Genomic DNA, 17,351 nt, shown 5'->3' with positions numbered 1-17,351 from the left:
AAAGAAGCCCCTTGCAAGCAATAACGGACAATGGTCGATCCTCTTCGGCCGTTCTAGTCGATCGCCGCCAGACAACACGGCGCGATATAACAGTAGAAACAGGGGGATTTGATTCTCCCGAGATCATCAACCGTTGTACACACGGAGCGGGATCCGAAGGTAGGTAGCGAATTCCCTTGGCGCTTCCATAGAAAGGATGATCAGTGTTCTGGTGGAAGGAATGACCGCTTTGATACCAATTTTAGATAGCGGAAGGCTCGAGGGTCTCCACGTGCCTCCCGGCCAAATTTCTCTGTTTAGGGGCCTTTATCAGGAAGTTGAAGGGATGATCTGAGCTACCAAGATGGTCATGTCCGTTTCTCAATTCAGGTTAGCTCTGATCCTGCTTCCCCTAGGCCAGTAGGATGGTCCGACAGCAAAGCGAAATCGTCCTTCGGTTATTTGGCATCCTTTCGGGGATACCAAGTGTGGGGATGGACTCTGTACTGCATTGTGCCTAATGACATCCTGTCGTGTCGAACAATAAGAGTAATCCCTAGCGAGTATGTCCAGAGTACATAGGGATAGGACATGAGAACATAGGGATAGAGACATAAAAGGTCTCCAGACTCAATGTGGGGATTTCCTCTTTTGGAGCGACCAACGTGCCTTAGGCTTCGGTCTAGTGTCGTGATGCGCTGCCTCAGGCCCGAGTCATGACTCCGTCGTTCATCCGGATTGACACGACAATCTTCCTCTCTCTCTCTCACGATCATCCAAAGATCGCTTGAGATTTAACCGAAACATCCAAGCGACTAGCCTAGACTCCATTCCCGCCACTCCATCTCCCTGAACCTTGTTCATTCGATGGTCCAGACCGGGATATTGCCTGTCCCTAGTCTATTATACTCCCTCGTGTCGTCCAAGGGACATATCGTTGGACCCGGTACAACGTGGCTCGAAATCGTGCCATGTGGCTGTCCGAGCTTTCCTGGAGAAATCAAATAATCTGGGGTGTGAGGTTGGATTCAGCGTCGACTGTTTCCTTCGTATCTGTGGGATCGAGCGAATGAAACTAAGACCATTAATTCCCCCCGACTAGGAACGGAGCCATTGAGGCTCTGGATTGGCCATATCCCCGGCGCTATCGCCCACTTCAATATTAAATCGACAGGGAAGATTCTTAGATCGCCACTCATTCACTGCAACCTTTCCCCCCCCCAGATGTTCCCCTCATTTGGCACTGACTGCGGTGCTCGTGCATTGGCCCACTTTTCAGGTCGGCTCTTTGTCTCCACGCTAGGTGTTTATATCACTGGTTTCGCTGTTATTATCTTGCGATTGCCTCCCCCCGTTCTTCCCCCATCCTTCTTCCACTATGCGTCCGCCCTCCTCGAATCCCTGAACCTTCTTCCATTGGGATCGATAATGCGTTGCGCGCGGCTCGGTGTCATCTAAACTGCGGGATGTCTCCTTCCGAGCATGTCAGTCGGCCCACCGACCCGGATGCCCTCGTGCTGGAAGCATGGGGACAGGGCTTGATGGTCGGGTCGTTGGTGGTAATGGCCGCCGTCACCTTTGCCAACATGAAGAAGCATATTCTTCTACACAAGCTCATTTTCGCCGAAGTATGCCCCCCAACAAAGCCCAAAGCCCCCCAATGAAATGAAAAGAAAGGAATAGAAAATAAACAAGAAAAAAAAAAAAAAAAAAGATCTCGACGCCGGAGCTGGTGACTCGTATGCTGACGGTGCATGACCCCAGCTCATCCTCGCCATGCCACATGGAACCTTCATTTTCCCTGCGGAACCCGCCTACGGCTGGTACCTGTCCGTCAGCGCCATCGGATTGAACATCTCGTGGAGTCTACACAACGTCATCGCCTGGATGAAAAACCGCCCATTCTTCTCCAAACGAGTGTCCATGTTCTACATCATAACGGTCCTGCTGGTCCAGCCGTACTGGGTCGTGGAAATCTACGCCAATTTCACCTATTTCAACAACATCAATCAGATCTTCACAACCACGCGGCCGTTGGAGCCATTATTCCGGTATTTCTCCGTCCACTCATCTGCCGGCTGTGTGCACCGTCTGACCCCTCTAGTGACCCATGGTGGGTGTTCACCACCGTCTCCCTCTTCTACACCATCAAGCGCGAATACAACTTCGGCATCATCGAGCTCGTTACCGTCAGCCCGCGTTTCGGCATCATGCTGGCAAGTATGTGTCTCTCCATCGCCTTCATCGTCGTCGACACCTGCAGCGTCTTGAGAGTATTCGACGCATCATCCTTACCCACCGGCGTGGAGCCATTCTGGAAGGTACATCCCTGTCTACCTATAAATAACCAACCAATAAAAAAGGAACATGCTGACTCTCCCAGCTGAGCTTCATCTTCAAATGTCTCTGTGACACCGTCATCCTAGACGACTTCAAGACCGCGCTCGATCGCATGCGCGCCCATTGGTTCCAGAAACGGGCACGGTCCGGCGAGATCTTCCTACCGCAGTCATCCTCGCGGGGTGAGCAGTCACGTCCGCGTCAGACGCCCCAGCAGGCTGCATTCGACGATGATGTAGATGCGGATCTGGAGACGGGGATGGGGATGGAGCCGACTAAGATGGATAGTGGGATCCCGCAGGTCCACACACGAGAGCGCCAACGCGTATGATGAACTTGAACCTTGATACCCAGTAGTAATGCATGCAACTGTACATATGATAATCATCATGATCTTCATCTTCGTATAATGTACCATAACCATACCCATACCCAAAAGAAACACTTCCAAAAGAAAAAGAGAGATTAATGTCTAGCCCCCTCAACAGCATGCAAATCCGCCGCCTGCGCATTCGTAACAACCTCCTCCTGAAACTCCTCCGAATCAGGCAACTCAACCCTATAATCCTTAATAGCAGCCGCACCCAGCACCACCCCCTCACCACCATCATCGACCTCAAAACCAGTAACATGACCGCCCTTCTCGCCCCCCTCCGCCACAAAATGCAAATGAAACCCGGCCACACTAAACCCATTCGTATACTCCGGCGACCAAAACCCAAACAGCGTCCCCTTCACATCGCGGAACTCAACCGGCGACACGCGCTGCCCCAACTCCTTCAGCGACTGCCGCGGCCTCTCCTGCGCAGGCACAAACCGACACCGCACAACACTAAACGACCCCTCAATCTTCACCGAAATGAAATGATTCTGCTTAGCAGGCAGGAGCGGCGCAAGCGCTTTATCAAGCGTGCTCATCGAGAGCGGGGCAGAGAGCCGCTTAGTGAGGGTAGGTTCGAAGCGCGTGATCATCAGGAAGGGCATTTGCTCTGTGGGTGGGAGAGGTTTCAGGTTCGTGTAGTCTGGCGGGAAGTGGTAGGCTTTGCTGTTTAGGATGACGATTTCGCCGTTGAGGTGGGTGATGGTGCCGAGGCCGTGGTCGCCGTGCTTGAGGACTTCCGAGAGGGTGGGGCCTGTCGTGCTGATGCCGTGCATGAGGGCGTTGAGGATCGAGTATTGGTAGAGGGTGTTGGGCTCTGCCATTGTTGCGGTTGGGCGTGGTGTTGAATTCGCTTGTGGTGTTGTTTCGGCGGCGGTGGTTGTGCAGACAGTTTGGTGTCTGTCTGACTGTCTGATTTCGCGGTTGATAAATTGGACGCCTTGCCCCGCAGTGTTCACAGACAGTGGTAGTTAATCGCTCAGGCCGTATGCGCTGTTATGCAAGTGTGGTTGGTATTTCGTTGTTGAATTGTGGTCAGCGGGGAATTCGGAGTCGAGTCAATCAATGATATCATCCCACATGCCTAAGGCAGAGGTTTGTATCTCCTTAGGCTATCTATTATGCCTGAGGCTTACATTTCTACTCTCGTGAATCGCACTAGCCTGATTTGGAGTATTCATGCCTGAGGCAAACATGTTCTATATTGAAACAGCGAACGATTTCGGCTTCTCTACTGTCTCTCACTTGTTTGATCCTTGCTACGGTTCATTACATGTCGATGATTACGCGCTGTCTAACAGCTGGAATTATTAGATAACCACAAAATACAGATGTTTACTCCGTCAGTTCATACAAAAGCTGAACGAGATCGAGGGTATTGGACATAAACTCCAGAATCACACCTCACTATCCAACACTATCCAACACTCCGGCTGATTATAACACAGGTACAATTTTACGAGCTGTTGTGATTCTCATATATATCTATCATCTCTCCCGATCTTTGATTTTCATCCTCCACAATCTCGACCCCAGGAAGAAGCTACCCTGGCTTGCTGACATCAGATAATATATATTATCATTCCAAGCCCCCCCCCCCGACTGGTCTCCACTAACCTCCTGCTCATTTCACTACACTCTTGGAATCTATTTGTGGACATACTATCTCAAACGCAAGCGATCTAGACCGGCAACCTTGCTCCTATTTTTTCAGCCTAAAACTAGCCAGTCGCAAACAGTCTAGGACAGATAATCCCACCAATACGATCTTGCAAATTACTCGGCCCGAGTATCTGAGATTGAGCTGGCTGTGCCACAGACTAGCTCTCGTTTCATAATCTGGTGCACGGAGCCCATTATCTTGCTGCGCACGGGTATGACTCGCGTACGTGCTGAATCAGGGGTTGCGTCGACAGTGGATTGGGGAGACAGATAGATATCTGACCTCGTTTTCATAGAAATGACGAATCCATGTAGACAAACCTGTCTGGCCCGTCTACGCTGAGATGGACTCAATGCGATAGCAACAGTTTCATCAACCCAACAACGGACCCCGATCTTAACCACGCGTGGTATACCTGGACTAATTTCCACCACTAATTCGGCGTGTGTTCTCTGGTAGAGGCACATATAACATGAGTTGCAGCGCTGTTGATGCGATTGTCGGCTAGTATGGTTCATACTATTTTATCCGCATTCAATATCGAGGTGACATATTGGCAGCCATACTACTAGTTTCGAGCCATGATAGACATACTACTATAAACTATAAATTATACCAACATGACTCTAACCATTCAACGAGAGAAGTATACAACAGTATAGAAGAGATCAAATCAGACTATAAATAATATAAACAACCAACAATTATATAGATGTGGTACTGCGTCTGAAAAGTATAGCCGTTACCGGCAACCCATTGACGTCATTCATCTGAGATCCAACATCTCAAATATATATACGAATACTACATTCTCCATCACGACTCCAATTCTCCATGTCGATCCCATTCAATTAGTCAACTAGTCAATCTCTATTTTTATACTCGATCTAAAAGCCAACTTCACCTCTACCCTCGTCTCAACCTCACCACCCACCACCCCCCCTCAAAAGAGCATCCAATTCAAAATGGACAGACCCCTGCCACCAGCTAGCACAGACGTAAATATCCCCCCCTTCTCCCCCCATTCCATCCCCCCTTCCCTCCAATCTCCATTGATTATTACAACCTACTAACACCAACACCAAACCCAAACAGCCCGTCGTCCTAACCGCCCAAGAATCCTCCCCCAGCGTCCTCTTCCCCACATTCACAGCCACAACAGCCTGGACCCTCGGCCTCAGCCTGCGCGAACGGATCCTATCCCTGCCCTCCTCCCAGCGTCGGCCCGCGCTCATCTCCATCTCCCTAGGCGGCGCATACCCATCCCCCCACGTGGTGTTCCAGTGCGCGACGGAGCCGGGCACGGTCGCTGATAATGAGGAGTGGGTGCGTCGGAAACGCGCGACTGTGTTGCGGTGGGGTGTGTCGAGTTGGTTGATGAGGAGGAAGGTGTTGGCTGGGTTGGGGGCTTTGGAGGGTGGGGAGAGGGAGAAGGAGGTGGAGGGGGCGTTTGTGAGGAAGTTTGCGCTGAAGTCTGGCTCTGGGGGTCCCGCGGATGAGTATGCGATTCATGGGGGTGGGTTTCCCGTTAGGGTTACGGGGGTTGATGGGGTTGTGGGGGTTATTGTTGTTAGTGGGTTGAAGCAGGAGGATGATCATCAGGTTGTGGTTGAGACTGTGAGGGAGTTTGTTGGGGAAAAGTCCTGATTCTCTTTTGATCTTCTTATTCTTTTTTGGCTTCACTTGTGGTGGTTACAATCTAAGTTATACGAGTGATGAGTGTATGTAATACCATAGGTAGGATGTCTGATTAGACCGAAAAACATAACTCCAGAAACCCTCTAATTATTTTACAATTCATCATGCCCGCTGGGCTCGTCATCCTCTTCGGGAGCCGATCCGTACAGCTTGCTGGTGATCGGGTACGCCACGTTGGACAACTGCTCCTTCTGCTCCTCGAAGTCCTCGGTCGTGGCATCAGCCGCGTTGTCCTCGAGCCAGTCGGACACCTCCTTGACGGCGTCCAGGATCGTCTGCTTGTCGTCCTCGTCGATCTGGCCGCCCAGTCCGTTGTCGTCCTGGACCTGGTTCTTCAGGCTGAACGCGTAGTTCTCCAGCCCGTTGCGGGCCTCGATCTTGGCCTTGACCGCCTTGTCCTCCTCGGCGAACTGCTCCGCCTCGGCGACCATGCGGTCGATCTCCTCCTGCGAAAGACGGCCCTTGTCGTTGGTGATGGTGATCGACTCGGCCTTGCCAGTGCCCTTGTCATTGGCACCGACCTTCAGGATTCCGTTGGCGTCCAGGTCGAACGACACCTCGATCTGGGGAACGCCACGGGGGGCGGGCGGGATGCCGGTCAGCTCGAACTTGCCGAGCAGGTTGTTGTCCTTGGTCAGGGTACGTTCACCCTCGACTGTGGTTGTTAGCATCATTCATACATATCAGAAGAAAAAGAAAGAAGTGACATACAAACTTGGATCAGGACGGTGGGCTGGTTGTCAGCGGCCGTCGAGAAGATCTGCGACTTGCGCGTGGGGATGACGGTGTTGCGGTTGATGAGCTTGGTCATGACACCGCCGGTGGTCTCAATACCCAGGGTGAGCGGGTTGACATCCATGAGAACGATGCCGTCGGCGGCCGACTCGCCGGTCAGAACACCACCCTGGACGGCGGCACCAAAGGCAACGGCCTCATCGGGGTTGATACCCTTGCTGGCCTTCTTGCCGTTGAAGTACTCCTCGAGGAGGGCCTGGACCTTGGGGATACGGGTGGAACCACCGACCAGGACGATGTCGTCAACGTCGGCCTTCTTGACCTTGGCGTCCTTGAGCACCTGCTCGACGGGCTTCAGGGTCTTCTTGAACAGATCCATGTTCAGCTCCTCAAACTTGGCGCGGGTCAGGGTCTCGGAGAAGTCGTTGCCCTGGTGGAAGGCCTCGATCTCAATGCGGGTCGACATCTGGGACGACAGCGTGCGCTTGGCCTTCTCGACCTCACGCTTCAGCTTACCCATGGTCTTGAGGTCCTTGGTGATGTCCACGTTGTTCTTCTTGTTGTAGAGCTTGACGAAGTAGTCCATGACGCGGTGGTCGAAATCCTCACCACCCAGGTGGGTGTCACCGGCGGTGGCCAGGACCTCGAACACGCCGTCGTCGATCGACAGAAGAGAGACATCAAAGGTACCACCACCCAGATCGTACACGATAACCTGGCGCTCGTCACCGGTCTTGTCCAGACCGTAGGCGATAGCCGCGGCGGTAGGTTCGTTGACAACACGGAGAACGTTGAGACCGGCGATGGTACCGGCGTCCTTGGTAGCCTGACGCTGGGCGTCGTTGAAGTAGGCGGGGACGGTGACGACGGCGTGGGTGACCGCCTTACCGAGGTAGCCCTCGGCGATCTCCTTCATCTTACCGAGGATCATGGCGGAGACCTCCTCGGGGGTCATGGTCTTGGGGGTCTTGTTCACGTCGACCTTGACCACGGGCTTGCCATCCTTGTTGGCAATGGTGAAGGGGAAGTGCTTGGCGTCCTTCTGGACATCCTTGTCGCTGAACTTGCGACCAACCAGACGCCTACGAACACGTCAGTAACCGATTCCAATACAGATGACCCGAAGAGGGACTCACTTGATGTCAAAGATGGTGCGCGTGGGGTTCGCGGCGTATTGGTTCTTGGCGGCGTCACCGACGAGGCGCTCCTCATCGGTGAAGGCAACATAAGACGGGGTGATACGGTTTCCTTGGTCGTTCACGAGGATCTCGACCTTTCCATTTTGCATGACACCGACACAGCTGTAAGTGGTTCCCAGATCAATACCGACAACTAGATAACAATCGATTAGCTCCTCTTCCTTCCGACAGATCGAGGGATCGGATGCCTACCGGTTCCATACTCCAGCGCCGTGTCGTCCTCGGCGTGTGCGGTCCCGAAAAACGCCAGAGGCGCAATGAAGACAAGTAGCAGGTAGAGGACAGTGGTCCAGGCCGTAAACGGCTTGGCCACGCCATTGTGACTCGACAGACGCGCCATGATGCACGTAGAATCAACCGTGACGAGAAACGCGTCGAGTTACACGTCCAGGTTACGAAGGTAGAAAGAAAAAGGATTAAACCCAAACAAGAGAAAGAACAGCTCAACCCAGTCGACAAGGGAAAAAGGGTGAGAAAGGTGGGTTGGGGATGGGTGTAAGAAGGAGAGACAGGAAGAGAAAGAAAGAAGAAGAGGAAGAAGAAGCAGTCGGGGATGTTCTTGTATGGCGCGGACGGCGGCGAAGAAACACAGCGGCCATGCTGGCCTTTTCCTCAGGCTGCGGCCGCCCTGCATCGTCTGGTTTACTTCTCGCGCGCTGATTGGTGGGAGCTCCGGGTGACTCATCCTGCAGAATTGACCGCCTACTGCATCGGGCAGTTCTGCCGGGTGTTCGTCGGGCGGCCTGAGGCGGCGAAACTGCTAGAAGATCGCCTTAACTAAGCAGGCACACCGCGCATAGCATAACTCCTGCATACTTGCCACATCTATCAAACCTGGGGTCATCGTATAATGGATCCCTTGGGAGTCAATGGACAGACAGGCACCGACAAGTAAAGGACACTTGTCCTCTACCTTCGACGCCATTCTCGAACTATCCCTCCCCATCTGAACCACTGGAACCATCCCGTCCACAGCCACAACCGCCCAGTGGATCGAAGTAGGCTGGGTTTCTTGGCACGTCCACTAGATCGGCTAGGAATAAACCATAATCTACAAGCTAGAGGAAGATGGGGGATGTCATCTTTGTTCAATGGATCCACACGACTAGTCTAAAGGACACTATTCCAGTAACCCAGCGGCCACCGTGTCGCCGCCAGCCCGCAGCACAATCCGCGTCGGGGCCTCGAGGGGAACAGCCTGGTCCATCTCGACCGCAATCCGCGCCACCGTGCCTGGGGCGATGATCTTGGGCTTCTTCTTGAGCACAGCGCCAGACCCCTTGTCCAGCGTGGCCACCAGCTTACTGATCCGCCCGGGCACGTGCAGCCGTCCGTGGTGGACGTCGATCATGCTGGGCATTAGGTGCTCGAACGCCAGCACCTTGGTGGTGAACGAGGTGATGTTCTTAATCGGTGCGGACGCGCGGCAGATCACATCGCCCGTCCGCAGGTGGATGGGATCAATGTTCGCCAGGTTCAAGACCACGTTCTGACCGGCCACCGCCCAGTCCCGGGGCGTCCCGTCTACCTCCAGACTCCGGATGGTGGCCGTCTCCCCGCTGGGCATCGTGAGGATGACGTCGCCCACCTGCAGACTGCCGGCGTCGAGGCGGCCCGAGATGGACAGCGGGTTCTGCACACTACCCCGGAAGACGTCGCCAATCGTCATGCGGAGGGGCTTGTCCACCGCGTGGGCGTGAGGCTCGGTGGCCTCCAGCTCCTCGATCACCGTGCGGCCCGTGTACCACGACACCTGGGGGTCTTCGCTCCGTCGGGTCACGTTGGCACCGCTGATCCCCGAGCAGGGCACAAAGGACAGGTTCTTGGCCTGGAACCCGGCGGTGGTCATGAAGGACGACACCTGCTGTTCGATCTCTTCGAACCGGTCTTTGCTCCACTCCACCGAGTCCATCTTGTTCACCGCCACGATGACCCTCTGCACACCCATACTGCGCACCAGTAACGCATGCTCCTTGGTCTGCCCCTTCAACCCCGCCTCGTAGTTGCCGGTCCCCGCATCGATAACGAGTACGGCGAAGTCCGCCTGACTGGCGCCGGCGATCATGTTCGGCACGAAATCTCGGTGCCCGGGCGAATCGACAATGGTGAACACGGTGTCCTCCGTCTCGAAGTTGTTGGTCGCAATATCGATCGTCACACCGCGCGCGCGCTCCTCGGACCCCTGATCCAACACCCAAGCCAAAGCAAACGACCCCTTTCCGATCTTCTCGGCTTCCCGGCGGTATCTATCAAGGGTGCGTTGGTCGACTGCCTTGAGGTCCGCTAGTAAGCGTCCCATCAGTGTACTCTTTCCTGCATCCACGTGACCTAGATGGGCAACATTAGTAAACACGATCTCAATCGAGATGCAGGGTATGGCACCCACCGATCACCGCGAAATTCATAGCTCTCTTCCGTTTCGTCTTCTCAAATTCCGACAGAACGTCGAGATTCTTGCTCTTGACGTTCACCTTTTCTACAACACTCAGGTTGTCCATACCGCTCGCCAGATCGCTCGATTTCTTGTCGCCTGTCGACTTGGCAGCAGACTGTTTCGATTTGAAGCCTGCATGTCCATTAGGGAGGTCCTAGATCTTGCGCCGAATCGCCAAACCTTTAGCTGAGCTCTGTGCGTTCATGACGACATCGTCGGGACTGGGGCCTGTAAAGTCAAACGGTTCAGTGAGGTCTTGCCCGTAAATCTTGATCAGATCCAACGTGTTTGAAGACAGGTGGCTGGGCTCGGCCTTTGGACGGATGGCGTCCCCGACGATCGTGCTAGCAAAGGTAGACGGCGGCGCCATGATGTTCACCTCCGGCTCTTCCTTTTTCGTCTCCGTCGGAGTATCTGCTGGTGGACTAGGATGGGGTTCGTCGACAGTGCTTGGCTTAGGACGTTCGGGCGAAGGCTTCGGCGAAGGCTTTTTCGGGGACGCAGGACTCTCCAGGCGCGACCCTCTCGCCGGGCTCGGAGACTGTGAGCTATCCGAAGACTTGGGCAGCTTCCCGTTGCGTGCAAGCCTTTCACTCAGCGATAGTGGGGCGCCCTTGGATGGAGTGGCGGACCTCGAGGGCTCAGCGCTATCTGTCTGAGGCGTGGGGACAGGGCTGGGTGTCTTCTCGCCCTCCTTCTTTTTGCGCGCCGCAGCCAACGCAGCCAACTTCGACATCTTCCCCCCAGCCTCAGGCGCACCCCCGAGAAGCCCAAGCCCAGGATACAGAGGTTCCACCAAAATCTCGGCCTTCCGATGCGCTGGCACGCTAAGCCACGGCGAGTCGCGAAAAAAGTCCTTTGCCGAGAAGTGGGCGACAGGCGGCAAGGACGGTATGGGAAATCCAGGAAAAGACGCCGAAACTGCAAGTCCAGTTAGAACATGTTCGATCTTGCCCAACGGAGTCAGTAAAATTGATCGACCGCAAGAAATCGAAGTAATACTCACTGCCATCTTCGATCCGCCGGGGAGGGAGAAGAAAACGCCCCGCCGGTAACCCGAGCCCAACCACGCGGAAAATGCAAAATCAAGGAGACAACCAAGGAACGCGAGGCCAGCTTACCTGCACTACTGCCCTTTGCCTTTGCGACCGGAGCCGGCGCGCTCTGCTTCTTCTTGGTCTCCTTGGCTCTCTTGTCTGTCATGGAGCAAGCCACCAATTAGCACACTTCGAATCACTCGCCGAGCGGGCCGGGACAAAAGATTGCCACTCACTTCGTATGTAGTTCACGGTTTTTTCGACATCATTATAGTAATGCCACAAGCTCTCTTGGACCTCTTCGCGTGTCGCAGTGACCGGAGAATCCCCCGTGCGGAGCTGTTTCAACACCTCCTCTGTACATTGTTGGGCAAACTCCTGTTCTTCCGAGTTATATCCGTCGTCATCGTAGTCGTCCAACTCTTCATCGTCGTAGCCAACGGCTTTAATGCGATGGCGCGACATGGTGGCTGATGCGGATCGGTAAGGAAGAAGGCGGGGCAAGCTGTGCGAGAGGGGTTCGATCGTAAAGAGGCCTGCAGAGCACGGTTCGTGAGGATAGGGATATATATGATCGAATAACCCGTGGCTGTATTGCGATCTATGAGAAATATGTGCAATTCGAGAAAAGAGAGGGCGTCAACCTGTCGAGAAAAGGCGATCGAACAGGCGAGGATGTGGTCGTTGGAGGGGAAGAAAAGAACCAGACGGACTCCGGTCCAGCTAGCGGGATGAGGCAGTCAGGCACTCAGTCATCCACCACGTCATTCCCCACTACGGTCTCCATGAACCAAACCAACAAACCACAAGCCAGGTGATTACGCAGGGTAAAGAATATGGGGTATCCACGGCAGAATGCTGCGGGTGTAGAATTTGAATTTACTGTGAATTTCAATTGGAGTCTCTAGCTTAACTACCTTGAATAAACTAACACTGACCGGGCTTTGAAGCCAGGTGGGTACATCGTAGCAACCAGGAGACAAACTTCTATCGCCATGCCATCGATCAATCAATCATACCATGCACAAAAATATACTATCGTGAGAGGTCGTCAGGATTCGCCTGTTTCCACTACAGGAAAAGGTCGTTATTTCAGCGGACTCCCGCCAAAGAAATCCCCTGCTCCTGGGCCGGAGAATGTGCCATTGCTGGGGGTGAGGGCAATGGAGCGTCGGAAAGCCTGGCGAGGAGTCGTGGGGGCGCTGGGGACGGTCGCGGTCGCTGCCGTCGTTCCAGGGTCAGGCACGTTGGGGGTGTTTCGGCCGCTGGCGTTCTGCATACTGACTGCAGTGCCGGGCCGGGAGAGAACGGTCACGGTTCCGTTGCGAGGGGGTGGCCGGAACCCAAGTTTGGATCCTTCGCGGAATATCTCCTCCAGCATCTGCGATACGATCCCTGCATCTTCGTATTCACGGAACTTCTTCCACAGCCGCAAGGCCATGCGTGCATCCTCAATAGAATCGTGGCCCTGGGTGTTGTCCACGGGTTCTTCTTGGATATACTCCTTGAAGACCGCCCAGGCGAGATACCGCAGACTAAGCCGACGGTTCTTTCCTGGGTGGAAGTAGAGGTATTGCGTATCCACCGTCTGATTTTTCGGGACCTGGATGTTGATCTTCCGGAAGTCGGAGGCCAAGCCGTGACCGACAAATATGCATCCCAGGTTGAGCAGCAGCCACAGTTTTTTATATGCCACTTTAAGCGGGACCAGGTTGTGCTGACTGGTTCTGGGGTCTAGGTCGCCAGGGTTGATGCCGGAATACTGCGTCACATAGTCGACAATCGTGTCTTTGATAGTAATGTAGTCGTCGATGAATGTAACGCCTTCGCGCAGTCCCGAGCCTCGCAAGACAGATACCCGGGCAAGACCACTCTTGTTGGGCCTCACCATCTCCTGGGAGCCGTCGGCTTTCACGTCTATCTCGGCCTTTTCCAGGTCGACGAACTCGGTATCCAACGCAACGGGAGTACCGGGGGAAGGTTTTTCGTCCTCGGAAAGCGTCACCCGCGACTCTACCGGGCGACCACCGCTATGACAAGCCAAGTTAGTAGGTGAAGATGTTGTCTTGATAAACTTGGACTTACTTTAGTGACCAATCGCGGAACAGCAGAGTGGTGTCGAGGGTGTTTTTCCACGAATCGTCCACGGCGTGACGCGCATCCTTGATCTGGTAAGCCAGGACAGAGGGGATCTTCCATGGTTGGTTAAACCGGAGCGCCTCGTCCTTATCCACTTCTGTGACGAGGAAGTCATTGAACAGGTGCCATCGGTTCTGGGGTTCGGGTTCGCGAGAAGACACGGAGACATTGATGAAAGAAACAAGGTGGGCCTTCTGGTGCTCAGGGACATCAATCTCACACACCAGACCCACCAGCTCGTACACCACAAGCCCCGGCATGTTGGCCTGAACGCGCACACGGAGGTCCTCTCCTTCGAAGCACATAATCTGCCCTCCTTCAACGAAAATTCCAACTTCCTCCGGTAGCCACCCAGGGACCGCCCAGAGTCGTCGGCAGAGCGGGTTGCTCAAAGCGGCGTTGAGCATCATCACGGGAGGCATGCGGTGCACTGACTTGCGAATCGTCACTTGCTGATAGCGTCGGCAGTAGTTGCACCAGCCCCTGTTCTGCGTCTCACGTTCGATGCTTGCCCGCAAGATATTCGAGAATCGGAAAGCCGGGTTTCTGCGCGCCTGCTTGATATCGATGGCCGGGTAGATCAACTCGCTGGCTAGCGAATTTCCGGGCCGAACGATCTCATTGTGGCAGAACATGCACCGAATCGATTCTGATGCTATCGTGGCGAGCCTGTGGTCCAGGTCATCCGACCCGGGAAGGATCATGCGGTAGTCATGGGCGATTTGTCCGAGGAAAAATCGGTGAACCGCCTGGATGGCTGAGGAAAGGGACTTATTCGTCAAATTTTCTTCCAGCAATCCCAGGGTCGATGCTTCGCGATAGCTGCTGAATGTTTTCAGTAAATTAGTAGCCTGGCAGTTCTGGCCATTCGCCTTTTCCAGCATATCAAAGAGATACCCCATTTCACACAAGAGACAGTTCTCGAAGATACAAGAGCTCGCGGCATGCTGTAGGGCGACGTTTCGGACTAGGGGGATGAATTTGAAGAGCTGAAGAAGAGCATTGGTGAAGGAGTTGGCGATGTGTGTTTCCAAACCGGAGAACTTGGTCCGGTTATAGAACCTAGTTGTGGAAGTTAGCACGTTACGAGACCGACTTATGACAGGACCATCTTCATACCTAAAGTCAAAATCATCCACACCAAATCGACTGTACTTGATCTCAACGTTGCTGTACTTGAGCAATGGATCGTCTTCGCCCTCTCCGTTGATCTTGCTGCCCGCCAGGGCCTCGGCAGTGTCACTTACTGAACCTTCGGATTTCGCCCTACTTTGCTCCCTGGCTTTCTCGCTCAGGAACTTCGGGGCAATGAGGGCGGGCTCCGAGGTAGTCAACGCACGAGTGTTTTCGACCTGGTTACGTCGGGTTTTCTTCGGATTCGGCGCGTAGTGACCGACCTCGGCCGGGCGAAGGTACGGGAGCAGTGCCTGGTCGACTTGGTTCGGGGGGCTGCCCACTTCGAAGACAAGGTGACTAGGCCAGGCCGACAATAAACGTTCATGGTAATAGGGCATGCCGACCATGTTCAGGGGGGTATCCGTGGCCCAGTCAAAGGGCGGCGGTCGAGGGACCACGTCGGCGAACTCCGCTTCTTTGCTCATTTCATTGAAATGTATCTTTGCCGGGGAGCCCCACAGGTGAATAGAACACTCTGCATCATTGATGGCCAGGGCCTCTCCAGACGGGGAGATATCAATGCCCAGCATGAAGGACACATTGGCCTGGCGCAGATTGATGGCATTGGGATTCATGAGGTCTACCACCTGCAGTTGTCCGGTCTGCGAGGCAACAAAGCTAGTGGTGTGGAGCTTGGGGTGCATGCGCACATACGCGGCGCCGGCATGAAATGGGATGGGGGGAAGCGGGTTAAGCGTCTTGAGGTCGTAAACATTGGCTAACGGATCCACGATGGGCGACCCAAGATGCCTCATCGAGAAGCCACAGGTGACCAAGAGATCATTTCGAGCATCCATATCGTTGACCGCCGTTCCATGAGCCTTCCACGACTTGACCACGCGGAAATCAGCCAGGCTGAGTGCGTTCACCGACCCCGTGTCCGTCGCAGCACAGAGATACCGGCTCTTCTTCATCATCGTATAGTGGTACTCAGTCGGCAGTTTATCCACTATTGTTCCCTTGTCAATGTCAATGGTGAACATCGCCTTTTGGCACCCCGCCACGATAATTCGGTTCAACTGCGCGGTAAAACTCATGCAGCGAAGATCGACCATATCGTCGTGAGTGATGTGCCATTGTGTCAACCCGCGCCGCGTGATCATGTGAATACTCTTTGACGATAGTGATATGACGCCTCGGTCATGGAAGAGGATCTGCCGTACCATGCCCTCCGAGACCGGATGGGCCCTAATGGAGGTATACCGTTGCAGCTCAGGACCGTAGAAAGACGTGATTCGGCCCTATCCACATCAGAAACACATTAGAATGCATCGATAATTCCCATCCTCGAAAAAAGACTCACATATTCATTCCCGACCCACAATAGCTCCGACACATCGTCGAAAGCTATCGTTGTTGCAATCGTCGGCAAAGCGTGCGAGCTTGGCGCCGGCACGGGGATGCGCGACAGCTCATCCCAGTCGGCCTCCATGGGGAGGAAGGAAGAATTCCAACTAGATGGATCTCAATAAAGTCGATAGATATCCCGTCTTTCAAAGAATGAACTGGAACTGCCCATCCGGAACCAGAGCGAGAGTGGGCATCGTTCAGCCACGCGATTGCGGGGAGCCGTTGGATCGTTCAGGCACGATGATGATGGGTGGGAGGTATTCAGGGCCAGCGGCTAATGGTACGTATGAGGAAGCAGATTTGCGGAGACCGAAACCCGAAAGAAGAGAAGGCTGTACAGAGAGAAAGAAGGAAAAGGGCCCCAGGCCAGGTTTGGCATTCCTGATCGATGGACGGCGATGACCAGACGGGCAGCGGTGATGTGGGACACGCTGTCACGTGGTGTGTTGGCGGCCTCAGGCGGTGATTTCCCAAATAGGCAATAGCATCAACGACAGTCCACGTTCAACTATACAGCATACTCTTTCTCCAGCAGTGACATTAGATCGCTGGCTATGGTATGCTCATCGCTCTTTACTGAGGCTATACATTCCATAATAAAGACCAGTAAAAATGAGTCTGTCATACACTCTGACCATATTGCATGCCATGTGCCTAACTATGAGGGACCTGGCGTACAATTAAAACCTGAGGCATCCAGCGGTCGTCCGCCTTTTCTATAGAGTATAGACTGACTTCAATCTTCATCTTTCTTTCCATCATCATATCGGCCATATCTATAACTCCGACAGTACCAATAATTCTTTCTGGTGTCCCGATTACCTGAAACTTCTTCGATAATCCTCTGCCACATAGCTCCCTCCCCACCCGAACACTCTAACTCAAACCCCTATAGCCATGCTATGGATTCGAGACGAGAGCTCTCTACAAAGCGGGGCTAGCACATGCCAACCCCTTGCAAAATAAGTTCAGTTCTCGAGATTTTGAACGAGGTCCCATCATACGCGCGTTCCCTAAACAGACACGGTCTGAGGCGGCTCTGCCCCCGAGATAGTAGCATCTCTGAAGGTAGGCTAATGTCAAGTCGTGGTTATGAAACATCCATGCTAACCATTGTCGGTTGCTTCTGACTCTCCGATCAGGAGACTCATGCCATAGCCTGATGCTATTTACCGCTGCTCAACGCCAGTAGTATGGCTCTCGCTCCCTGTGCAACTCTAAG

The 17,351-nt window shown here is 53.9% G+C and overlaps 6 protein-coding genes across 6 annotated transcripts; 2 read left to right on the top strand and 4 right to left on the bottom strand.

Moving 5' to 3' along the window:
- The first annotated feature begins 1,198 nt into the window (after positions 1 to 1,198).
- Positions 1,199 to 2,706, top strand: P168DRAFT_291443 (uncharacterized protein). The gene is made up of 4 exons (XM_024837410.1): positions 1,199 to 1,607; positions 1,744 to 2,030; positions 2,084 to 2,300; positions 2,363 to 2,706. The coding sequence occupies exons 1-4, from the start codon at positions 1,446 to 1,448 to the stop codon at positions 2,648 to 2,650; spliced, it is 954 nt and encodes a 317-aa protein (XP_024691905.1). The 5' UTR covers positions 1,199 to 1,445; the 3' UTR covers positions 2,651 to 2,706.
- P168DRAFT_291442 (acetolactate decarboxylase) lies at positions 2,636 to 3,766 on the bottom strand. The gene has a single exon (XM_024837409.1). The coding sequence runs from the start codon at positions 3,520 to 3,522 to the stop codon at positions 2,785 to 2,787; it is 738 nt and encodes a 245-aa protein (XP_024691904.1). The 5' UTR covers positions 3,523 to 3,766; the 3' UTR covers positions 2,636 to 2,784.
- A 1,560-nt stretch (positions 3,767 to 5,326) lies between these two features.
- On the top strand, positions 5,327 to 6,167 carry P168DRAFT_305606 (DUF967 domain protein; the record flags this gene model as incomplete). The annotated part of the gene is made up of 2 exons (XM_024838946.1): positions 5,327 to 5,359; positions 5,457 to 6,167. 2 exons carry the CDS (start codon positions 5,327 to 5,329, stop codon positions 6,006 to 6,008), a joined length of 585 nt encoding a protein of 194 aa, XP_024691903.1. The 3' UTR covers positions 6,009 to 6,167.
- On the bottom strand, positions 6,152 to 8,333 carry bipA (Hsp70 family ATPase KAR2; the record flags this gene model as incomplete). The annotated part of the gene is made up of 4 exons (XM_024833641.1): positions 6,152 to 6,714; positions 6,771 to 7,876; positions 7,931 to 8,126; positions 8,186 to 8,333. The coding sequence occupies 4 exons, from the start codon at positions 8,331 to 8,333 to the stop codon at positions 6,152 to 6,154; spliced, it is 2,013 nt and encodes a 670-aa protein (XP_024691902.1).
- Positions 8,334 to 9,113: 780 nt separating this feature from the next.
- Positions 9,114 to 11,929, bottom strand: P168DRAFT_238144 (putative translation elongation factor EF-1 subunit; the record flags this gene model as incomplete). Its single annotated transcript, XM_024833599.1, has 5 exons — positions 9,114 to 10,321; positions 10,380 to 10,559; positions 10,608 to 11,348; positions 11,555 to 11,623; positions 11,701 to 11,929. The coding sequence occupies 5 exons, from the start codon at positions 11,927 to 11,929 to the stop codon at positions 9,114 to 9,116; spliced, it is 2,427 nt and encodes an 808-aa protein (XP_024691901.1).
- A 419-nt stretch (positions 11,930 to 12,348) lies between these two features.
- On the bottom strand, positions 12,349 to 16,495 carry pan2n2 (poly(A)-specific ribonuclease). The gene is made up of 4 exons (XM_024834468.1): positions 16,083 to 16,495; positions 14,723 to 16,020; positions 13,550 to 14,665; positions 12,349 to 13,494 (listed from the first exon to the last, which is right to left on the bottom strand). Exons 1-4 carry the CDS (start codon positions 16,209 to 16,211, stop codon positions 12,552 to 12,554), a joined length of 3,486 nt encoding a protein of 1,161 aa, XP_024691900.1. The 5' UTR covers positions 16,212 to 16,495; the 3' UTR covers positions 12,349 to 12,551.
- Between the last annotated feature and the right edge of the window lie 856 nt (positions 16,496 to 17,351).

This window comes from Aspergillus campestris, assembly GCF_002847485.1.
Source record: "Aspergillus campestris IBT 28561 chromosome Unknown P168scaffold_8, whole genome shotgun sequence".
Lineage (NCBI taxonomy): Eukaryota > Fungi > Ascomycota > Eurotiomycetes > Eurotiales > Aspergillaceae > Aspergillus > Aspergillus campestris.
The sequence above is the reverse complement of the archived record's forward strand: the minus strand, read 5'-3'. Positions and strand labels throughout refer to the sequence as shown.

Bases quoted from the DNA above. Each gene is read 5' to 3' on its own strand.
- P168DRAFT_291443 (XM_024837410.1), top strand. From the start codon at position 1,446: ATGTCTCCTTCCGAGCATGTCAGTCGGCCCACCGACCCGGATGCCCTC. The intron at 1,608-1,743 runs GTATGCCCCCCA...GCATGACCCCAG, and splicing joins ACAAGCTCATTTTCGCCGAA to CTCATCCTCGCCATGCCACA. The intron at 2,301-2,362 runs GTACATCCCTGT...TGACTCTCCCAG, and splicing joins GCGTGGAGCCATTCTGGAAG to CTGAGCTTCATCTTCAAATG.
- P168DRAFT_291442 (XM_024837409.1), bottom strand. From the start codon at position 3,522: ATGGCAGAGCCCAACACCCTCTACCAATACTCGATCCTCAACGCCCTC.
- pan2n2 (XM_024834468.1), bottom strand. From the start codon at position 16,211: ATGGAGGCCGACTGGGATGAGCTGTCGCGCATCCCCGTGCCGGCGCCA. The intron at 14,666-14,722 runs GTATGAAGATGG...TTCCACAACTAG, and splicing joins GTGGATGATTTTGACTTTAG to GTTCTATAACCGGACCAAGT. The intron at 13,495-13,549 runs GTAAGTCCAAGT...GGCTTGTCATAG, and splicing joins TTCCGCGATTGGTCACTAAA to CGGTGGTCGCCCGGTAGAGT.